At 42.8% G+C, this 26,522-nt stretch overlaps 2 protein-coding genes across 11 annotated transcripts in view; both read right to left on the bottom strand.

Moving 5' to 3' along the window:
- Positions 1–17,235, bottom strand: part of SLC6A20 (solute carrier family 6 member 20) — a 30,278-nt gene extending 13,043 nt beyond the window's left edge. The window contains exons 1-3 of one of the 9 annotated variants that reach the window (XM_083468222.1): positions 17,069–17,235; positions 7,175–7,292; positions 903–1,043 (exon numbers count right to left, since the gene is read on the bottom strand). In XM_083468222.1, coding sequence (XP_083324348.1) covers positions 903–1,017 — 115 coding nt within the window. In that variant the 5' untranslated portion in view covers positions 1,018–1,043; positions 7,175–7,292; positions 17,069–17,235. Of the gene's footprint in view, positions 1–902; positions 1,044–2,751; positions 3,296–7,174; positions 7,293–8,992; positions 9,147–9,251; positions 10,128–10,283; positions 10,517–12,004; positions 13,154–13,707; positions 13,938–17,068 lie in introns of those variants that run through there. The other 8 variants (XM_083468220.1, XM_083468217.1, XM_083468219.1 and 5 more) reach the window with 8 other exon arrangements.
- A 37-nt stretch (positions 17,236–17,272) lies between these two features.
- Positions 17,273–26,510, bottom strand: LZTFL1 (leucine zipper transcription factor like 1). 2 transcript variants are annotated; one of them, XM_083468533.1, is made up of 10 exons: positions 26,371–26,510; positions 24,742–24,866; positions 24,214–24,408; positions 23,781–23,841; positions 22,799–22,867; positions 22,090–22,155; positions 21,912–21,989; positions 20,438–20,611; positions 19,356–19,459; positions 17,273–18,333 (listed from the first exon to the last, which is right to left on the bottom strand). In XM_083468533.1, the coding sequence occupies exons 1-10, from the start codon at positions 26,371–26,373 to the stop codon at positions 18,315–18,317; spliced, it is 894 nt and encodes a 297-aa protein (XP_083324659.1). In that variant the 5' UTR covers positions 26,374–26,510; the 3' UTR covers positions 17,273–18,314. The 2 variants fall into 2 exon arrangements, with proteins under 2 accessions (XP_083324659.1, XP_083324660.1); XM_083468534.1 differs by lacking the exon at positions 26,371–26,510 and adding an exon at positions 26,035–26,111.
- Between the last annotated feature and the right edge of the window lie 12 nt (positions 26,511–26,522).

Raw genomic sequence — 26,522 nt, 5'->3', positions numbered from 1 at the left:
GCCAGCTTCATTTCCTTCATTTGGTGCAGGTATTTTATTTTCAGTCTAAACAGGACTCCGATTTTGCACCTACACACTCCAAGACACAGAGGGGAGGAAATAGAAAAACTGGGACATTTTGGGAGCCAATAAGAAACTGGGACGCCATCTGTAATTCTGGGACTGTCCCTGGAAAATAGGGACACTTGGAGGGTATTAAGTTTACTTGAGGTAGGACTATAATAGTGGAGAGTAGAGCTTTTGACACCTTGGTTTGGTTATGATGTTTGTGGCTGCTGAAGGTAGGTGGGTTATGAGTTATTTGTGGTGTAAATGGGCATTATTGTCTTGGAATATGTTTAGTAGGGCCAATTCTGGGGTGATTTCTAATGCCTGCTTAGTTATTTTACATATTTCTCGTATGGCTGTTGTCCAGAATAGTTGGATTTTGGGGCACTCCCACCACATGTGGAGGTATGTGCTTGTGGAGGTGCACCCTCTCCAGCATTTTGGTGAGGTTCCTGGGCGTATTAGCGCTAGTTTTCTTGGTGATAGGTACCACCTGTAGGTGAGTTTCAGAGTGAGTTATTTTCTTTTCGTTGATACGGATTTAAAGGGGGGTTTAGATCACATTCTGGTCCATTAAGTGGGGTTAATCTCATAGCCTATGTCATCCTCCCATTGTTTTTTGATTGCATCTAGGGGGGTTGTGGGATTTTGTAGTAGTATTTTGTATATTGCGGATACCATCCCTTTACCGTGTCCCTTTGTTGTTAGGAGGTCTCTCAATATTCTTTAAAAAGATCTGACAAGTTGTGTGCATATCATGAAGAGGTCGTCTTTGTAGTGCATCAAATAAGCAATAATAATTTGACAGGGGGATAAGAAAAATAGTTGCATAGATTTAAAAAACAACAACGCACCAACCCCACAAAGGTAAGGACTTATCGCTTTCCATGCCCCAATGCTCCCTTGTCTCATGTGCTGTCCCACTGCCAACTCCAGGTACAATAGGGGCATGCCTTCCACAATTAACATGATCAGGTAGGGGATTAGAAATCCACCTGTAAGAGGAACAAAAGGTTATATTTATTAAACAAATGGGTTTCGGAATGTGCTCACAAATATTTTAATTAGCGGTGCTTGCGATACAACCAGCCAGATCTAATATATTGCACCAATCGTTTTGTACACTTTCACATTCCCGCCACATGTAAAATAAAATAATAAATAAATAAATAAATTATTATTTATACCCCGCCCATCTGGCTGAGTTTCCCCAGCCACTCTGGGCGGCTTCCAATCGAGTGTTAAAAACAATTCAGCATTAAATATTAAAAACTTCCCTAAACAGGGCTGCCTTCAGATGTCTTTTAAAGAGAAGAAGCTCCCTTACGCTTTCACCACCCCCAGAATAAACTGCTTTCTGGTTTAAAACCAAGACAAAGGGTCTTACCACACTATCTAGAGAGGAATACGGGAATACTGATCATAAATGGGAAGAAATACAAAGAAGTGATTTCATCCAAACCACTGCTGCGTTAGTAACATAACGTGTGAGGGTATACACACTCCAAATGAACAAAATTCCAATTCCTACTATATTTCAGATCCCATGCAATTATAACATTAAAATGCAATCTGATACATGGAAACCCTAATGAGTTTCATGGGACTTATTCCCAGGAAAATGACTGTAGCCAAAGTTGCGTAAGTTTATGTAAGAATTGGTGTCTGAATTGCTTTTTCTTTTTTCATCCCATTTTTTTTTTGTACTGTGTCTGTTAGATTATAAGTCTATGGATAAGGCTTGTTTATTAAAGGTATTATTATTTTGAACAGCGCCTCAGAAATTTTAGACGATGATGATATCTCCCACAGCCTGTTTTGGTCGCCAATGCCAGAATCATTTCCTGTAAACAAATTTGTACTCCAGATGTGATTATGGAAAGTCTTTCACACAGTCCAGACTAGTGACTGTTAAAGGATAACTAATTGCTTTAAAAAGCATTAAAATTTAACCAAGGGAAGAGAAAAAAGATCAAGAGTACGGTGGCACTTAGAAGTCAACTAAAACTTCCAAAGGAAGTTTCTCCTTTAAATCAATGGATCTGACTTGTAGGGATGGGCCAACCTGTCATTTTCAGTTTTCAGTCCTAAATTCATTTAACCAGATTTCCCACATCAGTTTGTGATGTAAATTCATTGGCACTTCAGTGCAAATTTATCCTGATAGGCTCACGTTCGCATGCAATTTTGCCCAATATACTGTAGAACTTTTTTTTGCAAAGCAATTTCCCTCCGATATAATGCATTATTGTATGTTATTTTCAGCCGTAGTTTCATGTATATGCATGCTTCACCCTAGAATATCCAGTTTTGTACACATTATTGGGCTGGAAAACTGCATTGCAAAATTCAGAGAGGTGTGAATTTTGAAGACCAGCAGTGTTTTGCTTCTTGTTTTTTCTTCTTCAATTTTTTTTTAATTTTCCAAATTTATAACAAACCAACAAACATTTATCCTGATTATAATAATTCCACTTTTGTTAACATTGTTAGGTGACTTCCTCAAATCCCCCTGGCCGTGTTTCCATATCTGCATTGTAACTGTTTTGCAAAACTATTTTCCCATAAAATTTACTCCGTCATTTAACATCAGTGTTTTGCTTCTTGTATTGTTCTGGAAAGTATATATTAGGTGGGTTTGCCTGAAGTGATGGGCAAACTCACCAGGTGTATGCTTTCCTACATTTTACGGGGAGAACTCACCGCAGAGATGCCATTTTGAACAGCACTCCCACAGCATAGCTAACTGCAGCATAACCTCTCAGAAAAGTCCAAGCTTTCTGTGTTTGACTTGGAGCCGCCATGTCTGACCAAATTAAAAACAGGGTTGTGGTTGTTTTTGCTGGGTGGGAGGTTGTATAAAAAGGTTTCCCAGGTTTTCTTTTCAGAGCAGGCCAAAGTATTTCTGTAAATATCTATTATTTGGTGTTTAATCTCCAGCATTAACATTCCTTGAAGCGGGGGGACTGTTGAGCAGTAGAAATGAATGCAATCTGCATAGTAGCCGACGGAGAAAGTGAGGTGAATGCTCAGCCATAATCCGTTTTATTTCAAGGAATTAATATTTGCACTGCTTGTGCCTTTTTCTTAACAGCCCCTTTGTTTGAAACTTAGGTAACGTCTTCCTTGCAAGGGGAATTCTCAAGCGTCTAAGAGCCTCGGCATTGTAGCAGTGCCCTTTTATAACTGCAGGAGCCTAAAAGAACGAACTAACGGTTTGGAGAGGGTTATCAGCTTCAAAACTTTGGAGATCAGTGACGGGTTAGCTCAGCCTCTCTTGTTAAAAAGAAATCATGGACCCTCTCCCCATCTGGACTTGGATTACAGAGCTAGGAGAGGAGGCTAACCTTCGCACCATACTGCTTTCCCAATGCAAATTGAAGCTGAAGCTGCTGTTTGCCCCAGTCAGGAAAGCTTTCAGGTAGGAAAGACCAGAAGCTGTTTCAGACCATCTAGTTCAGTCTACACCAGTGTTCCCCAAACTTGGATCTCCAGCTGCTTTTGGACTACAATTCCCATCATCCCTGACCACTGGTCTGGCTAGATAGGGATGATGGGAGTTGTAGTCCAAAAGGAGCTGAAGGCCCAAGTTTGGGAAACACTGGTCAACCCCAATTGGCAATGACTCTTCAGGGTTTCAGGCAGAGGCTTCTTCCAACCCTACCTGGGAGTTATGATAAAGGTAAAGGGACCCCTGACCATTAGGTCCAGTTGTGGCCAACTCTGGGGTTGCGGTGCTCATCTCGCTTTATTGGCCGAGGGAGCTGGCTAAGGTGGGTCATGTGGCCAGCATGACTAAGCCGCTTCTGGCAAACCAGAGCAGCGCACGGAAACACTGTTTACCTTCCCGCCGGAGTGGTACCTATTTATCTACTTGCACTTTGACATGCTTTCGAACTGCTAGGTTGGCAGGAGCAGGGACCGAGCAATGGGAGCTCACCCCGTTGCCAGGATTCGAACCACCGACCTTCTGATTGGCAAGTCCTAGGCTCTGTGGTTTAACCCACAGCACCCTGGAGTTATGATAGCCATCTTCAAATATCTGGAGGGCTGTCAAATAGAAGATGGAACAAGCTTGTTTCTCCGGCTCCAGAGTCTAGGACCAACAGCTTCAAATTACAAGAAAGGAGATTCCAACTAAACATCAGGAAGAACTTTCTGACAGTAAGAGCTGTTTGATAGTGGAATGGTGCTCCTCAGAAGGTGGCGGACTCCCCTTCCTTGGAGGTTTTTAATCAGAGGTTGGGTGGCTGTCTGTCATGGAAGCTTTAGTTGAGATCCCTGCATTGCAGGGGGCTGGACTAGATGACCCTTGGGGTCCCTTCCAACTACAATTCTATTATTATACTTGGTGATCCTAGGGATTAAACCTGGGATGTTTTGTATCAGGGCAGATGCTCTATCACTGAGACACAACCCCATCTGTGGGTCCTTTTAGCCCAGAGTCATTTAAGGCTTTACAGTGGTACCTCTGGATGCGAATGGGATCCGTTCCAGAGCCCTGTTCGCATCCTGAAGAGAATGCAACCCGCATCTGTGCGTGTGACGACTCGCCCCTTCTGCGCATGCATGTGATGTCATTTTGAGTGTCTGCGCATGCGCGAGCGGTGAAACCCACAAGTTACATGTTCCGTTTCTTCCGGGTTGCCGTGGAGCGCAACTCGAAAACGCTCAACCTGAAGCAACTTTAACCCAAGGTATGACTGGATGGGTAAAAACTAGCACTTGGAATTGGGCTCCAGAATTAATTGGTAGCCAGTGCAGTTGGGCCAGAATCGGTGTAATGTGTTCAAACCATCTTGCCCTGATGAGCAACCTGGCCGCTGAATTCTGCACCAGCAGAAGTTTCCGAACTGTCTTCAGAGGCAGCCCCACATATCACCTGTTGCAGTAATCTAACCTTGAGGTTGCCAGGGCATAGATGACAGAAGTTAGGCTATGCCTGTCCAGATAGGGGCGTAGCTGGGCCACCAGCCGAAGCTGATGAAAGGCACTCCGGGCCACTGAGGCCACCTGAGCCTTGAGTGACAGCAAAGGATCCAGGAAGACCCCCCAAGCTACAAACCTGCTCCTTCAGAGGGAATGTAACCTCATCAAGAGCAGCCCACCACCCAGCCATCTGGTCTAGGGAACTGCCCACTAACAGTGCCCCAGTCTTATCTGGATTGAGCTTCAGTTTGTTGGCTCTCATCCAGTCCATTACTGAGGCAAGACAATGGTCCAGCACACCCACTGCCTCACCTGCAGATGTAAAGGAGAAGTCAAGTTGTGTGTCATCAGCATATTGCTGACAACATACTCCAAAACTCTGGAGTAATAATAATAATTTATTATTTATACCCCGCCCATCTGGCTGGGTTTCCCCAGTCACTCTGGGTGGCTTCCAACAGAATATTAAAATACAATAGTCTATTAAACATTAAAAGCTTCCCTAAACAGGGCTGCCTTCAGATGTCTTCTAAAAGTCTGCTAGTTGTTTTTCTCTTTAACATCTGGTGGGAGGGTGCCACTACCGAGAAGGCCCTCTGTCTGGTTCCCTGTAACCTCACTTCTCGCAGTGAGGGAACTGCAAGAAGGCCCTCGGTGCTGGATCTCAGTGTCTGGGCTGAACGATGGAGATGGAGACGCTCCTTCAGGTATACTGGACCTCAATGGTTTCATGTAGATGTTAAATAGCATAGGGGTTAAAATTGAGACCTGAGGAACTCCGCATTGAAGGCTTCACGGGGCTGAAAAGTACTCCCCAAGCATCACCCTCTGGGAAGGAACGTCCAAGTAGGACAGGAACCACTGCAAAGTGGTGCCACCCACCTGTCACTCGGACAGCTGCTCCAGAAGGATACCATGCTTGATTGTCTCAAAAGCCACTGAGAGGTTGCAGAGAATTAAGGGACACATTTTCCTTGTCCGTCTCCTGAAAGAGGCCTTTATACAGGGTGACCAAAGTAGTTTCTGGGCCAAAACTGGGCCAAAACCCTGATAGATGCATCTAGAAAATCAGTTTCCTCCAAGAGCACCTGGATCTGCTCCACAATTGCCATTCCCTGACTTTGTAAGGCAACGTACAGAACAAATGGCTGTTATGACACCTCAGTCTGGTGTTGCAGGGCTGCCTTCAATGTAATGATTTGCTATGTTATTTTCACGAACACATACAATTTTTGAAATGCACAGTTTAAATGCAAATCATGTAGGTTTGCATTAAAATCCAAAGTGAACTGAATTTCCCCCTCGTCCCTTGGACTTGCACACAGCGGGATGCATCTCATCTCCAACAACATGTTTGGTATTTTTTCTTCCTTGCAGAGTACAAGTTGGATGCCTTTGAAGCTTTGCTTCAGCAGGTCAGGGCTGTGATCTGGTGTGCTTTGAGTACTGGGCTGGACAGGACGGCTGTGTTGGCCCAGCAAAGATATAGCTCACCCCCAGCATCCGTGGAAAACAAAGTCTCCTGGTGGGATGTTATAACTTGATGCAATCCAGATCACAAGAGTGGATGAAGCAATCACTCAAAGCTGACACAAGATGTCACAGTCCACCAACAGACACTTTTTAAGGGCAATCTATACTAGTGGGAGGGATGCGGGTAGCACTGTGGGTTAAACCACAGAGCCTAGGACTTGCCGATCAGAAGGTCAGCAGTTCGAATCCCCGCAGCGGGGTGAGCTCCCGTTGCTCGGTCCCTGCTCCTGCCAATCTAGCAGTTCAAAAGCACGTCAAAGTGCAAGTAGATAAATAGGTACCGCTCCGGTGGGAAAGTAAACGGTGTTTCTGTGTGCTGCTCTGGTTCGCCAGAAGCGGCTTAGTCATGCTGGCCACATGACCTGGAAGCTGTACGCTGGCTCCCTCGGCCAATAAAGCGAGATGAGTGCCGCAACCCCAGAGTTGGCCACAACTGGACATAACGGTTAGGGGTCTCTTTACCTTTATACTAGTGGGAATGTTGTCCCGGAATGCAGATGGAAGATGCATTGCTCTCCTTGTCATCACATACCCTCCAACATTTCTCCAATGAAAATAGGGACACCCTATTCATTAATAATAATAATAATAATTTTACCATTTATACCCTGCCCATCTGGGTGGCTTCCAACATATATACAAACATAATAAAACATTTAAAAACTTCCCTATACAGGTCTGCCTTCAGATGTCTTCTAAAGGTTGTATAGTTACTTTTCTCCTTGGCTCGGGGGTCACCTAACTCCATTCCTTCCAACATTTCTCTGCTCAAACTAGGGACACTAAGGAAAAGTGGGACATTCTGGGATCAAATCAAATATATATTAAAGGTTCCCAGCATACAGCCATATTCACTGAAATTCAACAATGACAAAAGATGTTGCTCTTATTGGGCAGTTCAGAGCAGCAATGTCAAGTGAACAGGTTAACTATTCCTCCTGTGGTGTCACAGCTTTGATCAAAATGGAGACCCCAATGGATGTCTTAAAGCAGTGATGGGGAATCTCACATGGGGGGGGGCCACAAAGGTGGTCCTCCAGGCCAATGTACCCCTCAGGACTCTTCCCCAGGCCATGCCCCCTCTCGGTTGGTCCTGCTTTGCATTAAGTGTTTTTGCCTGGCTGGAATATACCATTGGGCAGAGAGAGGGGCATCTTAGTGTGTGTAGAACTACCCTACCGTACAAAGGCAAAATTCGCATTCATTGTTTGGCCCATTTTTGCCTCTGATGGCCCAGAAGGAAATGCTGCCCTTGAACTGAAAATAGGTCGTCGTCCTCTCCCCACTTTGAAGTAAAAAAAGAAAAGAAAAGTCAGCTCTGATCATAGTTCTCTCATACCATCATCATACATGGTTTGGCCCTCAGCAGTTCCCCCCACGTTAGTATGACTGGTTGCTATTCTATCCTATGTAAAAGTCCTGCATCCGTCCACAACCTAAGACAGTACAGCTCAGCGATGCCCCTTCTCCTTCATAACCTTCAAGACCCAATTTGGTGGCCTACAAGGGAAGGAAGCATTGCAGAATGGGATGAACAGAAAGGCCTGCAGAGAAGGGGCATGAGAACGCCCCTGAGAAGTTTCATAGGCCATTCTCTACTCATGTATAGATTGGCTTCCATCCCTTGTTCGTCATGAATAATGGGACTCTGCTGCAATGTGTCTTCTTGTTCCCTATGTCAGGGACTGCCAACTTTTTGGGGCATATGCAGACCAGATAAACTGGGCACTGGGCACAAATTGCAACCGCACTCTAGGTTCTCCCCCTGCCTGCAACTGGTCTTGAAAAACTGTATTTTTGCTTCCCACCCCGCCCCAGGTTGTGTGTGTGAGAGGGAGACACAGAGAGAGATCTTCTGGGAGAGGATAGCTGGGATGGTAAGAGAACTTTATTCCAAGTCTAATTGTCAGGGGAGAAGGGGGCTCCTAGGTGCAACCCCTCAAATTGCCACTCCTCTGATGAAACTAGGCTATTACAGTGGTACCTCGGGTTCTTAACCTGAAGCTGTTCTTAACCTGAAGTACCACTTTAGCTAATGGGGCCTCCCGCTGCTGCCATGCCACCGCTGCGCGATTTCTGTTCTCATCCTGAAGCAAAGTTCTTAAACCAAGGTACTATTTCTAGGTTAGTGGAGTCTGTAACCTGAAGCATCTGTAACCTGAAGTGTCTGTAACCCGAGGTACCACTGTATATTGATGGGTTTCTGTCAATCCTAATTTCTGTGGTGAGTAGTTGATAGGTACAGGACTCCATAGATGTCAAGGAAGGCCTCTCTGGGCGCATGTGCCACACTAGGAACCCGTGCAATGACATGCATCTGTAAGGAAGTGAAGGGGCTCTCCACTGGCACGTAAAAACCACCCATGGCTTTAGGAGCATGCAGTTAGGATGAGAGACTCTGTCAGAACTGACAGCATAACAATAATATACCTCAGGTACCAGGTTAAAGTTTAAAGGAACAAAACCTTGGCTGCCAACTTACAATTTTAAGTCCTACTCTGGAACTCAACTGAGGAAGGAAAGAGCATGTGGAAAGGAGAGCCAGTGAACATCAGAGGATGCTGAGACCTTTGGCTATTGCTCTTGACCCACCTTAAAACATAACATCTTATTTCTTTCTCAACCTGAGGAATCCTATCCAGCACCCAACACTATTCTGAAAAAGACAACCCGGCTTTGCAAGTCAAGGTGCTTGAATGCCGATTCTATGCTCAGAGTAAACTCCAGGAAGTCACGCTTACCTCCTCCGTGCATCTGGCATAAATAGGGAAAGCGCCATACGTTCCCCAGTCCTACTGCGTAAGAAATGCAGGCAAAGACAAACTGCAAGGGGTTGTCCCATAACGGCCGGGCTTTCTCCATTTCTGCTCTGTGGTGCTGGGTTGCGTACGGCGGAGCGTGCCTTCACCTTCCCTCCTTCAGGTGCTCCTCAAGCCCTGCTGGGGACACAGGCAAGCGCCTCCAACCAACTCCGAGGAGAACATGCTTGCCAATTGCCAGCCAAGCTTTTTAATTGCTAATCTTATTAACAGGCACTTTGTGAAGTGGGAATGCCAGTTAGGCAAATAGGGAGGCGGAAAGCAAGCTGTAAAAACCAGCAAATAATTGTTTGGTTTTCAACTCAGCATTTCTGGGAAAGATCTGAAATGCGGTTGTTTGGTTTCGCCCCATGCTGGTCTTAATGTCAAAAAACATTTGGGGTTGCACAGGATTACACTGTGACAGGCCCACGGGGCTTTGGGAACTATTTGCACCTGTCAACATCTTGTGTTTAATTATTTGTAGGGGGAAACATACCACACAGTATGGGTTTGGGTTACGGCGCTCGCTGCCTTCAAAACATTCCATTTAATTTGCAAATTACCTCACAGATGCCTGGGGTGGGGCAGGGGGAAAGGTTCTCCTCACATATCGAAAACAACCACGCAGAAAAAGGATTATAAAATGGAAAACACAGTAGGCTAGATGGGGTAAATCACAGAAATATTTTTCACACATCACATTGTTCAACTTAGGTTAGGAGGAGGACAAGCTGTTTCGGAATCAGCTTGGTTCTCCAAGATACTGAGGTAGATGCCTTGTAAATCTCTGTGAAGGGAAAACTACAGTTACTATGATTCTTTGCGGGGGGGGGGGGGAAGATGCTGAAGTTTTTAATGTATGTTGTGGGCACGACCAATGTTTACAGAGGAGTTTAAAGAAAGGATATTTTCCTTTCCGAACACAATTCAAAGTGTTGGTGTTGACCTTTAAACAGCCTCGGCCCAGTATACCTGAAGGAGCGTCTCTACCCCCATCGTTCAGCCTCCGAGGGCCTTCTGGCGGTTCCCTCACTGTGAGAAGCAAAGCTACAGGGAACCAGGCAGAGGGCCTTCTTGGTAGTGGTGCCCGCCCTGTGGAACGCCCTCCCATCAGATGTCAAGGAAACAAACAACTACCTGACATTTAGAAGACATCTGAAGGCAGCCCTGTTTTTAATGTGTGATATTTTAATGTATTTTTAATCTTTGTTGGAAGCTGCCCAGAGGGCCTGGGGAAACCCAGCCAGATGGGTAATTTCTATCCCATCTATCACTGTGGTGAATGCTCTGGGACAATGATGTATGCTCGGAGGAGTACGTATCATGAACGTTTTGAGGCAGATTTGTGGCCTATTATCGTTAACATTTACATGCCCTCTTGGCTTTGAACCCTGGTCTCCCAGCACCTAGGTTCTAGTACCAGGTCCCAGTCCAGTGTTTCTAAAACTTGGGTCTTCAGTTGTTGTTGGAATACAACCACTGGTCCTGATAGCTAGGGATGATGGGAGTTTTAGCCCAACAACATCTGGAGACGTAAGTTTGAGAAGCACTGTCTTAGTCCAACACTCTAACCACTACACAACACAACACCACACTACACCACATGCAGCAGGCTTGTTCATGTCTTCTTTTGCAGGTGCAAACTATACTGAGAGCAGAATCACATAACCATAAGCACAAATCATCACAAATGCACATGAATGGCAGGGAGTGGGAAGTCTACTCTAGTCTTGCTGCTTCCAGGCAGCCTGTTTATTGAGGATTAATCCTGATTAGTTAGCACAAAGTTTGCAAGGAGCTTAGAAGACATCCCCAGTTCATTGAGCATTCATTCCAATATGCTTGTAGGAAGGTTAGATGTTGCATCCAGCAAAGGTTGTCCCACACTCTCAGTGCATTCCCCCCTCACTTTCTTATTGCAAAAAGTTATTTTTTGGGGGGTAAGCAAGGCGAGAGGAGCTTGTTTGCTGCACAAGGTCTCCAAATCAACTTTAATTGTACAAACTGAACTTGTCAGTATGCGGTTGAGTCCCACTGGAAAATAGCGACAGTCTGGAATTGCTCATAGTCTGGTAAAGTAAATATCGGATATATTATCCTGAAGCAGAATAAAGAAATCACCCCAAGAGGGTCTTGCTTCTCCCATTGCCACAGCTGTGGATTCCAACAGAAATCAGGCATGGCTCTGTCTTCCAGATGCCCGGCCTGCAGCCTTGACAAGTTCCAACTTCTAGTTCACGTAACCCAACTCTCGACTCTGACCTCCAAACAGCTGAGAAAGGATGGCCCACCTTTTTGTCCTCTGGCACAGAATCACTGCCTTTGTTAACAACCCATAATTAAGCCATTACCTTACCAGGAAGCTAGCCTGGCTATTATAGGAATTTGAACCCTTGCTTAGATTTTAACATTTCCTGGATACAGGAAAGGTCTCGGCCTACAGCCTAACTGCTGCCGCCCCCCCAAAAAAACTCACAAAATTTACTTATTTGGTTTATATTCTGTTTTTTGGCCCCGAGAGGCTCTCAAAGAGGCTCACAAGAGAGTCTCACTCACAGTAGAAATCACGTACAAGTCTGGTATCAGGATCAGAAATAATATAGCCTCTGGAGGTCAAACTGCTGTGTTAGCAGCAAGTGACCTCTTTGGGGCACAAGCCTGGGCAGTGTGTGTGTCCTGAAACCCTGGCCTACCTGGTCACAAGTCTGTATGTCAAAGTCCAAAGACCAGTGGTCAATCCACGCATCCAAAGTCCAGTCCCATAGAGGTCCAGATGCATCCAAGTCGAGGTCCACCAACATGGGTGTTAGAGCAGACACAGCACCTCAGCTCTGCTTCCCTTTTACACTTTGCTTGCTGATTGCAGCATCTGGACTTGATGAGGCCTGTCACCCTCACCTGTCCCAAGCCTAATGCAGCAGAGCAATCACACACCTCCTCCCAGATCTAGCGAGCCTCACCTGGTCAGCCAGGGAGCTGGGCTATGGGCTCTTGGTTGCCTCAGTCTCCTGGAATGTCCCTCTCACTGTTCCCTACACCTGTTTGTGGAGACAGGGGTCCCTCTGGCTCTGGATCCTGCTGCTCTGGTTCTTGTGTACTGACCCCTATCCCCTCGCCATCCTCCATCACCCAGTGAAGACTTCCTTCTCTGCCCCTGCTTGCCCCGGTGTGTCCCAGTCCCAGCTACACCCCTCACCGGGATCCTCTTCCTCCTCCCTGTCGTCCTGCCAGTTCATAACATCATGGGAATCCTGGGCTGCCCAGACAAGACCCCTTCTTTCAGCCTCGCTGATGTGGTCTGAAGGAAAGCAGAGTAGTATGTTTGGCACCAGCTTGGCTGCAGGAGTTGCTGGAAGGAGACATAGAAGGTGCCATACACCCGTCTTAAGGACTCCACTCCAGAGTTCTGTAGAGTTCACTCCTTAGCCTTTTCTTCTCCCAAAGATATTCCACAAGGCAGTGGAGGTTTAGGATCAGAGTTTTCCTTCCCCTAGATGGTCTACCTCGCCAGGTGGACGAACCCCATCTGTCCCTCACTTCCTTCCACAGTACATATAGAAACTGCCTTCTTGACCGCTGGACCCACTACTAGTCTCATCTGCTCAATCTGCTGGAGCCTGTCCCTAACTCACCAGCAAGTCCCTAACTCACCAAGGGCTTGAGACCCATGGGCTACCTTCACCTGGTTTAGCCAGTCAGTCAAGGCCGTTTTCTGGGTGTGGCACTGTCATGCTGTCAGCTTCTAGAAGCCGAGGAGAGAACCGAGTTCAGGATGGGGACCAAAGATGGACAAACTACTCCAGAAGAACATGTCCCCCACCAGAGGTACTACCCCTCCCCTAACACTCCAAATAAGAGTGGGGTTTGAGTGTTTAGAAACTAGCCTACTATATGAAGGCAACATTCACATTTTTCACTCCACCCCCCGGCTCTGCACCTAGGGGGCAAGTCCCTGACTCTGGCAGTGGAAGAGGGGATTCTATAACTCATATGAGGTTCATTGATAGGCCTGTGTGCTATTAATGCAGAAAACTCTGTGAACCCAATGGGAATGTATTCATTTTAACAAAATTTATATACCTCCCGATTGTTTACAAGAAACCTGTGAATTGCAGTGTAGGAAGAGCCCTACGATTCCATGATGCAAATGGGAGAAAGCCAGTGATGCCACAGGAGTGGGAGATGCATATATGTAGGACATTTCCTGTAAGTCTAACTGGGACGCATACACCCCAGAGGAGGAGTAGGAAGCCTTGCTGTTGACTCCTCTTGATACCTAACTGATCAGTGATTGACCTACCTTGTAAAAATACGTAATGGCAATTCTGTCAAACATCAGCTTCTTATGACAAGTTAATAAATGATGGGCAATCTGAAAGATAAGTAGAGTGCAAACCTGCTTGCTCATAGCCAGATTTCTGCTTGAATGGAACATCAGATAAAGCACCAGATAATAATTTGAATGAAACATTTTCCTTGGCTGCGAATATCACCATGTAATATAGATTAACAGCACTATTTTGGGCATGTCCAGGGAAGGCTGTAGAGGATTGCAGTCTTAATTATATGATGAGTTTGGGAGGAGTATCATGGAAAGAATGAGTGAGCTGAAGAGATCTGATAGGATAAAATAAACAAGATATGGTGCATACAAATTATTTAAGGACAAGGGCTCCAGAGTGTTCATACATGTGTTCATACATGTAAAATAGCTTGGGTCACCTTCCTAATAACCAATTTAAAGGTAAAGGTACCTCTGCCCATACGGGCCAGTCTTGACAGACTCTAGGGTTGTGCGCTCATCTCACTCTAGAGGCCGGGAGCCAGCGCTGTCCGCAGACACTTCCGGGTCACGTGGCCAGCGTGACGAAGCTGCTCCAGCAAACCGGCACCAGAGCAGCACATGGAAACGCCATTTACCTTCCCGCTATAAAGCGGTACCTATTTATCTACTTGCACTTAAGGGTGCTTTCGAACTGCTAGGTGGGCAGGAGCTGGGACCGCCGTGGGGATTCGAACCACCGACCATGCGATCGGCAAGTCCTAGGAGCTGAGGTTTTACCCACAGCACCACCCGCGTCCCAATAACCAATTTATGACATGATAAATGTGCACTAAGCGCAGTAATGAAGATCATAGGGAAAGACTGACTGAAATCATTCAGTCTTTGACCCACTTTCACAGTATTTTATATTTTAATTTAGACTGTGGCGTTAAACTAACAAAAATTCTCAGTGTTTTTATGTAAGAGTCTAAAAGGTAGCACCAAGTATCATTGCTGCAACATCAGATTAGGGGTACTTCCAGATGGATGTTTAGTACTGTTTATGCATGCAGGGATAATGTACCTCCCCCCAGCATCTACACAATATTACTGATATCAGAATGTTAGCTGCTATTTCCTGCTGCTCACAGCATTTTATCTGGGGAATGTCAAGTAGGTTATACAGTAAATTCAGAACCATTTACAAATGAAGCCCACATATAGAAGTACCCTTAGACTAAGGCTGCAATCCTAACCCCACTGACCTGCGAGTAGGACTTTCCTCTTGAGTAGATATGATTAGGGATTGTATTGTTAGTCATGTAAAGTGCATTAGTGCCAAACCAGAGGTCCTCATGACTTAAACCGGGAACACAGAAAGTAGCCTGCCTTAAAACAAGCAACAAAATATAGTTGCTTGTTCTGTTATGCTTATTTGCTGTTAGTAGTTCTTTTGAAGGTAAGATGAGACAAGATATTGGGAAATCTGAGCAGCCACATAGTGTGTTTTTGATTTGGATTGAGGCTGCTATGTTAGGGCTATTTCCTCCCGTCTAAATTATACCCCACACCCAACTATCTACCATTTGCCCCCAAATGTCATGAGAGCTTTTTCAGTAAGGACTGTATGACCCTTGTTTTTTCTTCATGACACATCAAAGAAAATGGGTATGTTTTTAAGTATACTGGTTTACACTATTTTTTAGACAAATGCCGCCAAAACATATGAAACATACTGAACAGTTAAAGTATCACCATTTTGAACCACTTCCAAGTCAATTAGTGACCAGCTACTGAATTCAGCCGCTTCCCTGCTATGCAAGCTGTTTATTCTGTCATGGCAATGTGAAACAGCTTAAATTTTGACTGACAGAAAACATGCTTCATTTCATAAGCACAAAAGCACATTGAAAGAAAAAGTTATTTTTTCGCAACCTCCTGTTACTGTAAATGCATCCGATTCAGATTTTGAGGTGCAGCCAGGGAACAAAATCTATTTTATTAAAAATGAGAGTGGGGTTAATGCTATTATATGCTGGCCTATGAGAGAAGGAATCATTCAATTTTATGTTTTTGAGGATTTTTTGGGGTAATTTAAATCTGAAAGTATTTAGGAGCTTCTTTGCAGTCTTGAAGCAGCAGGTATGAAAGACACAAATACACACTATGGTAAAGTATTGGTAAAGTATATGTTAAAATACACACTATGTAAGTTATAGGCTCTGCCACTAGAACCTGTCACATTCTTAGAAAAGCCTTTAAAGGTTTCATGGGGCTAGAGCCAAAGGGTTGCTTTCTCTGACAGAGGAAAGGAATCTTCAGACCCAGCACATACAAAATAGGTCTATCGTCTGTTATCCCCGATAGGTAAATGACTTGTGAATGTCAGCAGTTGAAGGGTAGTGTGTGTGTGTGTGTGTGTGTGTGTGTGTGTGTGAGAGAGAGAGAGAGAGAGAGAGAGAGAGAGAGAGTGTGTTTTGCTTGTGGGCTTTCTGGAGGCAGTGTTTCTCAACCTTGGGTCCCCAGATGTTGTTGGACTACAACTCCCATCATCCCTGAGCTCTGGCCTTGCTAGCTAGGGATAATGGGAGTTGTAATTCAACATCTGGGGACTCAAGGTTGAGAAAGGCTGATCCTAGAACCAAGAGGTTAAACTAGATGGACACTTTGTTAGATACAGAGTTCCTCCCTCCCCTCAAATACTTTGCTTTCATCCTTGCCTCTTCCATTATATCCTTCATCTATTTCTCCCTCTGGTTGTTACTTGCTAAACAAAATTCTTAGGAAACACTCTAGAAAGTTCTTTTCAGCCCCTCCTATCAATTAAATAGAATGTTGATTTGTTAACTTAATGTATAGAGAGGGGATGCGAATAATCAAGATTTAAAACTACATTTCATAATAGAAAAAACAACCACTGCAATTTAAGATTATTGTGCTAGTCCAGTAATACTGGATATTGTGTCTGCAGCTCTTTAGCACAGGCTGTACTTTGGTGAAAGAAAACTTGGTATTTAAAAAAAATGCACTTAGTTTTGCTGTAATTATTCAGCAGTCATTGATACTCTATAATGAAATGTTTATTTATATTATAGTGTGCTGAAGCAAATAAAAGAACCAAGATTTACCATGCCCATAAAGAATAATCCACATAATGATGCTGCAAAGCCTGTTACTATGAAACAGAGTTTGGTCAGAGAGTTCCTCTGTAAAATTATTAGTTCACATTCCTTCTCTTGCATTCTATTTTGTTTTCCTACCCAAAGATGAAGCTAAAAAGGGATGGGGTAAATAATAATGTCACCTACTGTATAAAGGCAAGCCACATCCATTGAGCCATCCATTTTTGCCTCTGAGCCACCATGTGGCCTCCGGAAGGTTGTGTATGCAGGAATGCAGCTCTCAGGCTGAAAAAGTTGCTCTATTTCCGCTATACAGCCTTGACCAAAATATTCTGAATTTCATAAAAGGTGAACTATGCAAATATGCATACCTGTGTTTGATTTATATGAGCAGAATTTCCATATAAGTCACTACAGTATGGGATCTCACTCAAGATATCCACTGGTTGTTTGATTTTTAGAAGAGAGAATAAGGTCAAGAGATGTAAATTGCTGTGAGATTACATACAAAAATGCCTAACTTGTCCTTCTGTATTTGCTGAAAAACAACCAAACAGGATTTGGGAGGCAAGAAGTTTCATTAGCCTTAATTAGGAATTTAATTAAATTAGGAATTTAATAACATATATAACGAAGACAAAATATATAGCAATATATGGTTGGCAAATACACAGAACCCAAAAGGTTGGAATACTTGCATGATGAAGACTGGTTGACCTGTCACTCCCAAAAGTAACAATAGTTTCATCTAGTCTGTTGCCAACTTAGCAGATTTGGGAAAAAACTCTACTTTCTGTTCTACTATTGAACATTTACCTCTAGAATGTGATATGTATTTCCTGGGACAGATTCCAGAAAGGCTGTTTGCTGCATATAACCTATTGATTTCAGTGTGGAGTGTCCAGAGTTTCTGTGCAAACCATCAGAGAAATGAATGGAAGGTGTATTGGAGATGGGATTCCTTACATCTGTGATATAATAACGAAATTTAAGACAGTGTAATTTCAATTAGATGTGTAAGACAAAAAATATATTTTTACTAGTTAGTTAACATTTGAGCACCAGCTTTTCCACTTCCTACACATAACAAACAGATTGTTTTTCTCCCTTTAGTGCAGAAGCTCTTTTGAAACTATTGAGCTAATAATTTTTAAAATAAATAGCAGGTATGAATTAACAAGTTACTTAGAGAATCACTGCTCCTAGTACAATTGTAAAAGAAAGGCCATGTTTGAGAAGCATGTAAATTACAGGAATTTAACTCTTTGGGTCTGTACCTTATAGGTATGAAAAGAACTGGAATTTGAACTTTTGTTTTTGTTTAAAATAAATCTTTCTACTTCACAAGAATTAATACCTCCATGTTTGTAGTTTTCCAGGCAATCCACAAGATAGCTATTCCAAAGACATGAAGTACAGAAATAAAGACTATGCCTTTTCTTTGCTCTCAATTCTATTACGGCTTCCTATCAATAAACATTTTTTTCAGAAAAAGAAAACAATAAACTCCTTAGAAAGCATAAATCCCAACATATTGGGGAAAATAGATTTCATATTTTTAAAATCCTATGCATTTTCTTTTTGTGGCAGTTTAACACAGCAAATGCTCTTCAGACCTTAATCATCTGGTTCGTATCTAAAAGAAAAAGAAATAAGAAAACAGATTAAAATATATATTTTTTAAATAAACAGGCAATATAGGAAGGTAATGATTAAATAATCACATAAGATGTTGCCAATAATCTAATTTATTTTGAATTACAAAATAATCAGATAATTTACCATCTTAATACATAACCCTAGAATTTATAAACCTTATCCAAGCAGCTCAAAACCCTATGAATTTGAAAGCTCCATTTGAGCCATTCCATTCCAGTTCTGCAGTGCAATTTCAGTGAAACAGTACGGAAACAGATGGACACTCGAAATATCTAAGTGACTAGATATACACTAGGGTTACTTAGCTCTCTCTATATCCACATTTGGAGGAAGATGCCTCACTGCTGCTACATACCAGGGAAATGAAAGGGAACATGACAGTGAGATAGGAACACACTGGCACCATGCTGCCCTCACATAACCCTGTTTCAGTACGCAGCAGCAATACAGGTGACCAGACGCCAGGCGAGTGTCCACCTCCACTGTCTACTGGTGTATTCTTACCAAATTTTTGAAGTGTAATCTGCCACCATTGTATCTTGTCAACAGAAGGAGCTACTCGTCTCCTTTCTGCAGCACTTCAGTAAGGACCACCTCTTGTGGTATGCATGTTTATGGGTTCACTGCCTAAGTTGTAGAAAGAACATCAGGATCTCAGGCTGCGATCCAAAGAACTCTGCAGCTAGATCTGAATGTCCAAGGCAGCTTTACCCTTGTGTTTCAGACACAGCAGTGATTTGTGTTGACTGGCAAACAGGTTTTGAAAATGTTGGGGTTTCTGATGTCATTTGTACTATGGCGTGAAGGTCAGCATTTTAAAGAAAAAGGAATAAATTTTTACTGAGCTAGTCCCAAGTGTTCAAGTGCATCAGAAGCAAGCTCACTGGGCCCCAACCTGTTTTCAGATAATGGAAGTATGTAGCTCTTAAAAGTTTTGCAAAAGCAAACATTACCATACAAACCACACGCTGAGAGGACAAATGAAAGAGCACTGCTTACTTTGAAAGCTTCTTTCGTAATTCCTTTATCTGTTCATTCTTCTTGGAGAGAATCTCTTTCATATTGCGGTAGGCAGTTGTTTGTTGGAACTTCTTTTCCAATTCCTGTTAATTTGAAATTACCAATATATTTACTTTATTTTAAAAGTGAAATAGACACTGTTTATGTATTTAACAACTCTCACTTAAAAATCCCTTAAAGCATTTGTTTGGCTGGCTGAGTGGTATGTCACATGGGTAGTGACATTTTAGTAGGTGACCTCTATTGCCTCTACTTCTTGTTGCTCCTTCCATGAGCAACCTACAAAAACAAAAACAAATGTTTGGGATTGCTCAATGCTCTGAGTGGAGCATGTACACGTGTGCCAAACATCTGTAAACTAATATAATTCCTCTTTCCCAGACTTCTCCAATTGATATTCAGCTTCAGCATAAAGCATCCAGGATCTGATTGTGTTGCTGAGGGGTGGGGAAAGGAATCCAATCAACCCTGAGCCTCCTTTCGCTGTATTTTCAAACCGCTCCAACAGTCTTCCTGCTGCATGGAGCTCTCAGAGAGATTGAAAAACAAAACAGCCAGTGTTTCCTTTGCAGCAGGAAGGCACCCTGCCGCCTCTTGCTCTCAGATGTTGTACAAGCACACTGTACACTCAAAGCACTAAGTAGTCCTAGTTTGTTTTTATTTAAAGATCTACAGATCTTTTACAATTCTGTAAATCAGAATTGCACAAAAATATGTATTTTAAAAATGAGCAAGCAAACTGCAGTTTAACCTTGCAGGAAAACTGGGGGAAGAGGGTTGAAAAACTCACATTTGAGGTATTGTCTGTCAAGCTGTGCCCACAGGTGTTGATGGCAAGCAGCAGAACACCAATTAATATGGTGCTGAAAAAAAACATGTGTGGACCCTCATGTGTCAACTGCATGCACAGAAACACTGGATCTGAGTTACTGCCCCTGTGTATATGTGCCATAACAATATTCTGCTTCAGAAAAAGCTTGTGCACTTATATCAATGCCTTATGTTACAGGCATTAAGGAAGGTGGTAATGACTATAACTATTCAACAGAATAAAAACTAACCTTTTCAGCCATAGCCAACTGGTCCTGAACCTTAAGAAGGTCATGCTTTGTTGTTACCAAATTCTCTTCCAATGATTTTTGGCTTGCAGTACTGTCTTGCAAAGTCTTTTCAAGTTTGCACTTCAGATCAGCCATAGTATTTTCTAACTCACTAATGTCCTGAGTTGGGTTAAACTGAAAAAAGAAAAAATATATTTATGATTTAATTAAATAAATGCATGACCATTGGTTACAAGAGTAAACAATTGTTCTCTGTAAAAATCTAAAGTTTCAAATGATAAAAATATATACAATGAGCTTATTTCTCTCTTTCAATTATTAAGCAAAAAGGTTCCCAAAGCATCTTACAAATGTATGAAAGTAACTGCCCTTGAACACAAAAGAAAAAGGGAACAGAAGAGAGGAGAAAAAAAGAAAAAGAAAATTCATGGCACTATTTCTTAATTATAGAGTTCTTCTAATGATCAGCTGGAGGCATTCTAGTTCAGACATCAGCTCAGGCTCGTTTTTTCCAGAACAGGAAGTGGATGATAAAAGCAGTAACTTTATGTCATTACTTAAAAATCAAAGATAGAACTCTGAAGTGGAGCTGACATAGCACAATCTTAATTCTGGAAAGCAATACAGAAAATAATGGTATACTTAATATGTACAATGTTACCTAAAAATAAGTCCCTTCTTGCCAGGGTGACTTAAAAGAGTGCCTGGACACTATGAGTACTCTGTTTATTTTAATAACATAGCTCAGGGTGGCCCAACTTTTCATACCAAGTGGGCCACAAGAGTACTTTGACATAGAACCCGTTAAGTCACACGCTGCCCTGTTGCGTGGGGTAGAGGGGGTGAGACCAAAATTTGACACCCCCACCCAGCTCTTGTGTTGCCTTCCCATAGCCAGGTAAACGAGACACTGGACTTTGGGAAGGAGGCAGCAATGTTCTTCCAAGTAAGCATGCATATAGTTTTTCTGAACTTACTGAAAACTTACATAAAGCCTGTCTGAAATCAATGGGTACTTTTGAGTAAACATAGAAAGGTTTTTCAGAATTAGAAAATTGATGAAAACACTTTTAAATTGACAATAGCAGATGCACCATAGTTTAGTTTAAGTGTAAACCCTGGAGCAAAGTGCTGAAATGCTTAGAAATGAGAAATCAAATACATACCGCAAACCATATTAGAATGCAAAACAAAACAAGAAATGTGAATTATAACAGTGAAAAGGGTGTATGAAAGAAAATTTAAAGCCTGTCTCAAATTTAGGATTTTACTTTACTCAAAGAGAAATTCTTATTTTGCAATGCCAAACTTGTTTTATTGGTATAATTCTTCAAATTTGGTTTTAAAACAGCATTACATATGATCGCATCCGGATAAATAAGATTAACAAGAATATTTCTGAAAATTTACTAAAATAATCTACATGGAGTAATTTTATCAAAACAGCAATATTCAATAGAAATGATGTGAAAACCTTTTGATCTCCCTGGGCAATTTGTAGCTCACGTAGAGCCTTTTCTAACTTTGATTTTTCATCCAGTGCACTTGTAGCCTGGAAAAGATTGAAAACAACATTCAGAACATTTTTTAAGAAAAGTAATCGAATTACTACTCTTTTGATACACATATACCAACATCTCAAGCAAACTTACATGCCCTTCTATGGTCTTTAATCTAGTCTTCAATTTTTCATTTTCCTCTTGGAGTCTTGCTATTTCCTGTGAACAATTAAAAAATTAGCTTGCTCTTGACCAAACCCTAAATACATCATGCCTAGCACACAGTGTTTTTCAGACTAGAAAAAAAATGTATGCCTATGTGAGACCAAGAAAGTTACTAGGTTTTGGTATACTGTACTTTGTTCCTGCTTTATTTGAAAAATAGAAGCTGTACAGAAAATTAAACTAGCATGAAAAGTGGGATCCACAACTAATTAACATTCCTGTTTCCCCAGGCAGCTGTTGAGGCACCACAGAATGAGGAACGATGAAAGTAACTGAATCTAAAGGAATCATTAAAGGCTGGTGGTGGCAGGGAAATGTTCTCACTTTAATTTGGGGTAGAAATGCATTAATCTTGATTGCTCTATGCACACCCTCTAGTTCTCAGCTTCCATTTCTGAAGACATAGCTTCAAGCTCTTTTCTGACAGAAGCTTCGCCTTTAAAGATATTTTCCTGTCCCCTCCCTCAAGTTTCTTTTGATTACGCACACCATTTCACTCCACTGACACATACACCTTATGAAGCTAAGAAGAGGCTATGGGGACTTCAGTAACTTATAAACAGTTTGAAATAATATAAAACAGGTTCAGTTGAACCAACAATGAACCACCATAAATATCACAAAAACCAAGTTTTACCTTGTTCAATAATTCTGATGCTCCTTCATGCAATGGAGTAAGTTTAGGCTTCACCAACTCTGGATTAGGCTACAGTAGGCACAAAAATGTTACAGAGTACTCAATTAAACATGTTCTTTCTAACAAGCATTATAATAGCAATTACTGCTCCAGCCTTTCCATACTTTGGCCAGAAGACTAATCATTTTGTAGCAAATATGGTGCCCTCCAGATGTTTTGAACTACAACTCCCATCAGCCCCACCCAGTGCAGCCAATGTTTAGGGATGATGGGCATTGTAGTCCATAACATCTTTATATACGGCTCATCTGACTGGGTTGCCCGTCACTCTAGGCGACTCCCAACAAAAATAGTAAAAACACAATACAGCACCAAACACTAAAACCTTCCCTGAACAGGGCTGCCTTCAGATGTCTTTTAAAAATCACATAGTTGCCTTCAAATGTCTTTTAAAAATTGTGGTTGTCACTGAGCCCTTAATCATATTCTCTGTGCATGCTAGAGTAATCAGAGAAGAGGGGTGTAGCGATCAAAAAGGGGATTCCTACACTCCTAAAAAGTCTGCTATCTTGGGCTGACATTGCCTCAGCTGGTCTTCCAGTCATGAAAAGAACCCCTTCCTCTCCATCCCATCCGCAACTGGGCTGTCACTGCTTTCTCCCTAGCTTGCTGGGTAACTGGGTCAGCCTGTCCACTCTCTGCACCCTGAAGAGCTGACTGACAGTGACCTCCACAGGACATCAAGCTTTGGAGCAGGCAAAAGCAGTACTAAACTCTCTCAGAGCTGATGCTTGCTCCAAGAACAGCACGGCATGAGAAGATCTTCCTTCCCTTACTCAGGGTAAAGCTCTCACATGTTGTGTTCAGCAGGGGTGCTCACTAGCTGCAAGAACTTTCTTTACTGTTACCTTTTCCCTTAAACAAGAACCACACACAAAACCCTCACAGCCTCATCTGGTGAGTTTTAGAAATAGACACATACCTTCTTATTTGAAGATGTAAATTCTGACTTTTCAAACTCTGCAACCTGCTCTAGTAAGTCTCTTGAAAAAGAATAGAAAATATTTTAGTCAAGCAATTCTACTGAACACGAAGTTATATTCTATAATTCATAAAGAAATGAAAAGTTAGAAAATGAAAGAATTAGCCCTGAAGTCTTACATGTAAAAACTATGGCAAGACAGAACCTTTTTAAATGAAGACAAAACAATCACTTCTTAGATTAAAAAAAGCCAATCATTTTGAGACTAAGGCTGCAAACTTACCAGGCAGTAACCTCCGATGAATTCACTGATACTTCTGCATGAACAGTATTATGCTATAAACTGCCATTTATGAAACTACTGTGGTGGGAAAGACCTTATTAGTAAGGATACACTTTAAGTGGATACAAAATTCTCTTTATAGCATTTTACCTATTTTCCAGCTCAGAAATGTCAGTCTGCAGTTTAAGATACCACTTCTCTGCTTGGAAAAAAATCTGGCGAAGAAGTAATACATTGGTATAGGCTGTGTTAATAAGTTCTGACTCCACCTCACTGTGTACCACAGTCTGCAAGCCATCCAGTATATCTGTCACTTCATCAATAGTATATGTGTCTTCCACCAGCCTAAACAGAAAAGCCCACAAAACAGAATTAAAAAACAACAACCGTGCTAACAACCCAAAGCTTCAGCAGTATTACAATGACTATTTATTTTTCTAGTAAGATGACTGGCAAACTGGTCAAATGCTATAGCTCATCACTAGACTGAGCACTTCCAAATTATGCCCATCATCCCAAAAGTGGGACGATCCTGCTTTCTACATAAGTATCAGCAAGCAAACATGGCTGCCTGACATCTGGAATATGTCACTTCCCATAGTTTGTTAAGGAATGACACCTAATATTGGTTTCATTTGTGTTTACATTTGTATTATAGGTATTCCATCCTCATGGTACCTGCTTTCCTTCAGGTCCTGAAAACAAGAGTCTACTGTCTTAAGACGCTGGCCACGCTTGGAGCGTGCAAATCGCATGTAGTTGATAACTTCATTCTGGTGTTGCTCATTCAGACCCAGCTCTGCCTGCAACGAGAATAAAAACAGCAATGTAGCTCATATCAATAAAGTATCGTATTTGGATTTCCTGCTAATGAATTGATTAAAACTCAGAGCCAGAGCTATTGTACAGGTAACAGCAGAAGGTCCCATATATTGTTGAGAAAGAAACAAGAATAGTAATAGAATAATGGGGTTGGATGGGATCCTGAGGGTCATCTAGTCCAATCCCCTACAACACAGGAATCCTGCCCACAGTTATTCCATAGTGGTGGTGGGTATGAACCACCAATCTTCCGGTTAAGAGCTAGACACACTGACCCATTGCACTACAGAGGTTCAGGGGTAGAGATAGATACAACCAAATCAACCAACCAACCAACCAACCAACCAACCAAGGAAACACCCAAAACACATAGCAATAAGTCATTTGGTCTTGGTCCCCAATTCTCACCCTCATGACCCTACCATCTCTTATGTGCATTTATTTGAAAGTAAGCCCTCATGGGTGGTAGATGGTTGATGGAGGACCCTGGGTTGGAAGCAAGGAAATGTTGGGTTTTCCATGGTGAGAGGACTCCGTGTATTATTTATTCTATTTGTATTTTTTTGTAGCTGTTTCTGTTTTTTATTTACATTAGTTTTCTATATCGCAGTGTACTATGAAAAGCTTTAATAAAAAAATTACATGCTAAAGCAAGCTCAACTCAGTGGGCCTCTCTCCCACTTAAAAGCTGTGCAGAAATACATTCCTCCCCTATCCGTCCTGCAAGGTGGTGGTTGTTGTCATTTTATTGATACCCTGCCCATCTGACTGGGTCGCCCCAGCCACTCTGAGCGGCTCCCAATGTTTGTTTGTTTATTTAATTATTTAATTAATTAATATACCGCCCTATACCCAGAGGTCTCAGGGCGGTTCACAGAAAAGATCACAATATATAAAATCAAAGTAAGAACAATAATCCAATAACACCCCCCATATATAAAATGATGTATATAAATGTATGATGTATATAAAAACATCAGAAAACAGTGCACATTAAAAGGCTTCCCTATACAGTAGGCAAGAGGAGCTCTATTTGTGGCAACGAAGTATTGGGAGAAGGCGGACGCGGGGTTGTGTATGTGGATAGGTCACAACAAACGAGCATAAAAATACAGGTCCCAAATTATGTTTTAAGTCCCTCCGTCCTACACGAAAGGGGGCGGGGTGAGGAGGCGGCGGCTGAAGGATCAAGGCCGGCGTGGTTTTGGGGACCGCGAATCACGGAGGGAGGCTCGGGCTCCCTCAGTCAGGAGGGACCCCCAGTTTCTAAACCCGGGTGGGTGGGTGCGTTGGGGGTGAGGAGCGAGGAAAAACCCAGGCTGCTTAGGCCTCTCTCAGACGAAGGAGGCGCCACACTTGGGGGGGGGGCGGGAGACGCCGCGGCCTCGTCTCTCCCTTCTCGGGAAGCTTGAGGGTAGCTAGGCGTTGCGTGAGGGGGCAGAAGAAGAAGCGGGGCGAGGCTGAGGTAGCGCGCCGGTTGCTCACCATGTCGAACCGGCGGCGGCCCTGAGGCAAAGCGGCGGCGGTTTACAGCGCGGCGGTTGCCATAGCGACGGAGCCAGGAGGCTCGCGACTCCCTCCTTCGGAATGCCGTTGGCGGAAGAGGAGGGGGGAGGAAACCGTCGCGAGGCCGGAAG

This window comes from Podarcis liolepis (genome assembly GCF_965112155.1).
Source record: "Podarcis liolepis genome assembly, chromosome: 12".
Lineage (NCBI taxonomy): Eukaryota > Metazoa > Chordata > Lepidosauria > Squamata > Lacertidae > Podarcis > Podarcis liolepis.
Note: the sequence above shows the minus strand (reverse complement) of the source record. Positions and strands in the feature narration are given on the sequence as shown.

What these genes read in the sequence shown, in the direction of transcription:
- LZTFL1 (XM_083468533.1), bottom strand. An exon ending in CAGGACCTGAAGGAAAGCAG is followed by an intron (nt 24,409 to 24,741) that starts GTACCATGAGGA and finishes TTTTCTGTTTAG; the next exon opens with GCTGGTGGAAGACACATATA. An exon ending in ATTTCTGAGCTGGAAAATAG is followed by an intron (nt 23,842 to 24,213) that starts GTAAAATGCTAT and finishes TTCTTTTTCAAG; the next exon opens with AGACTTACTAGAGCAGGTTG.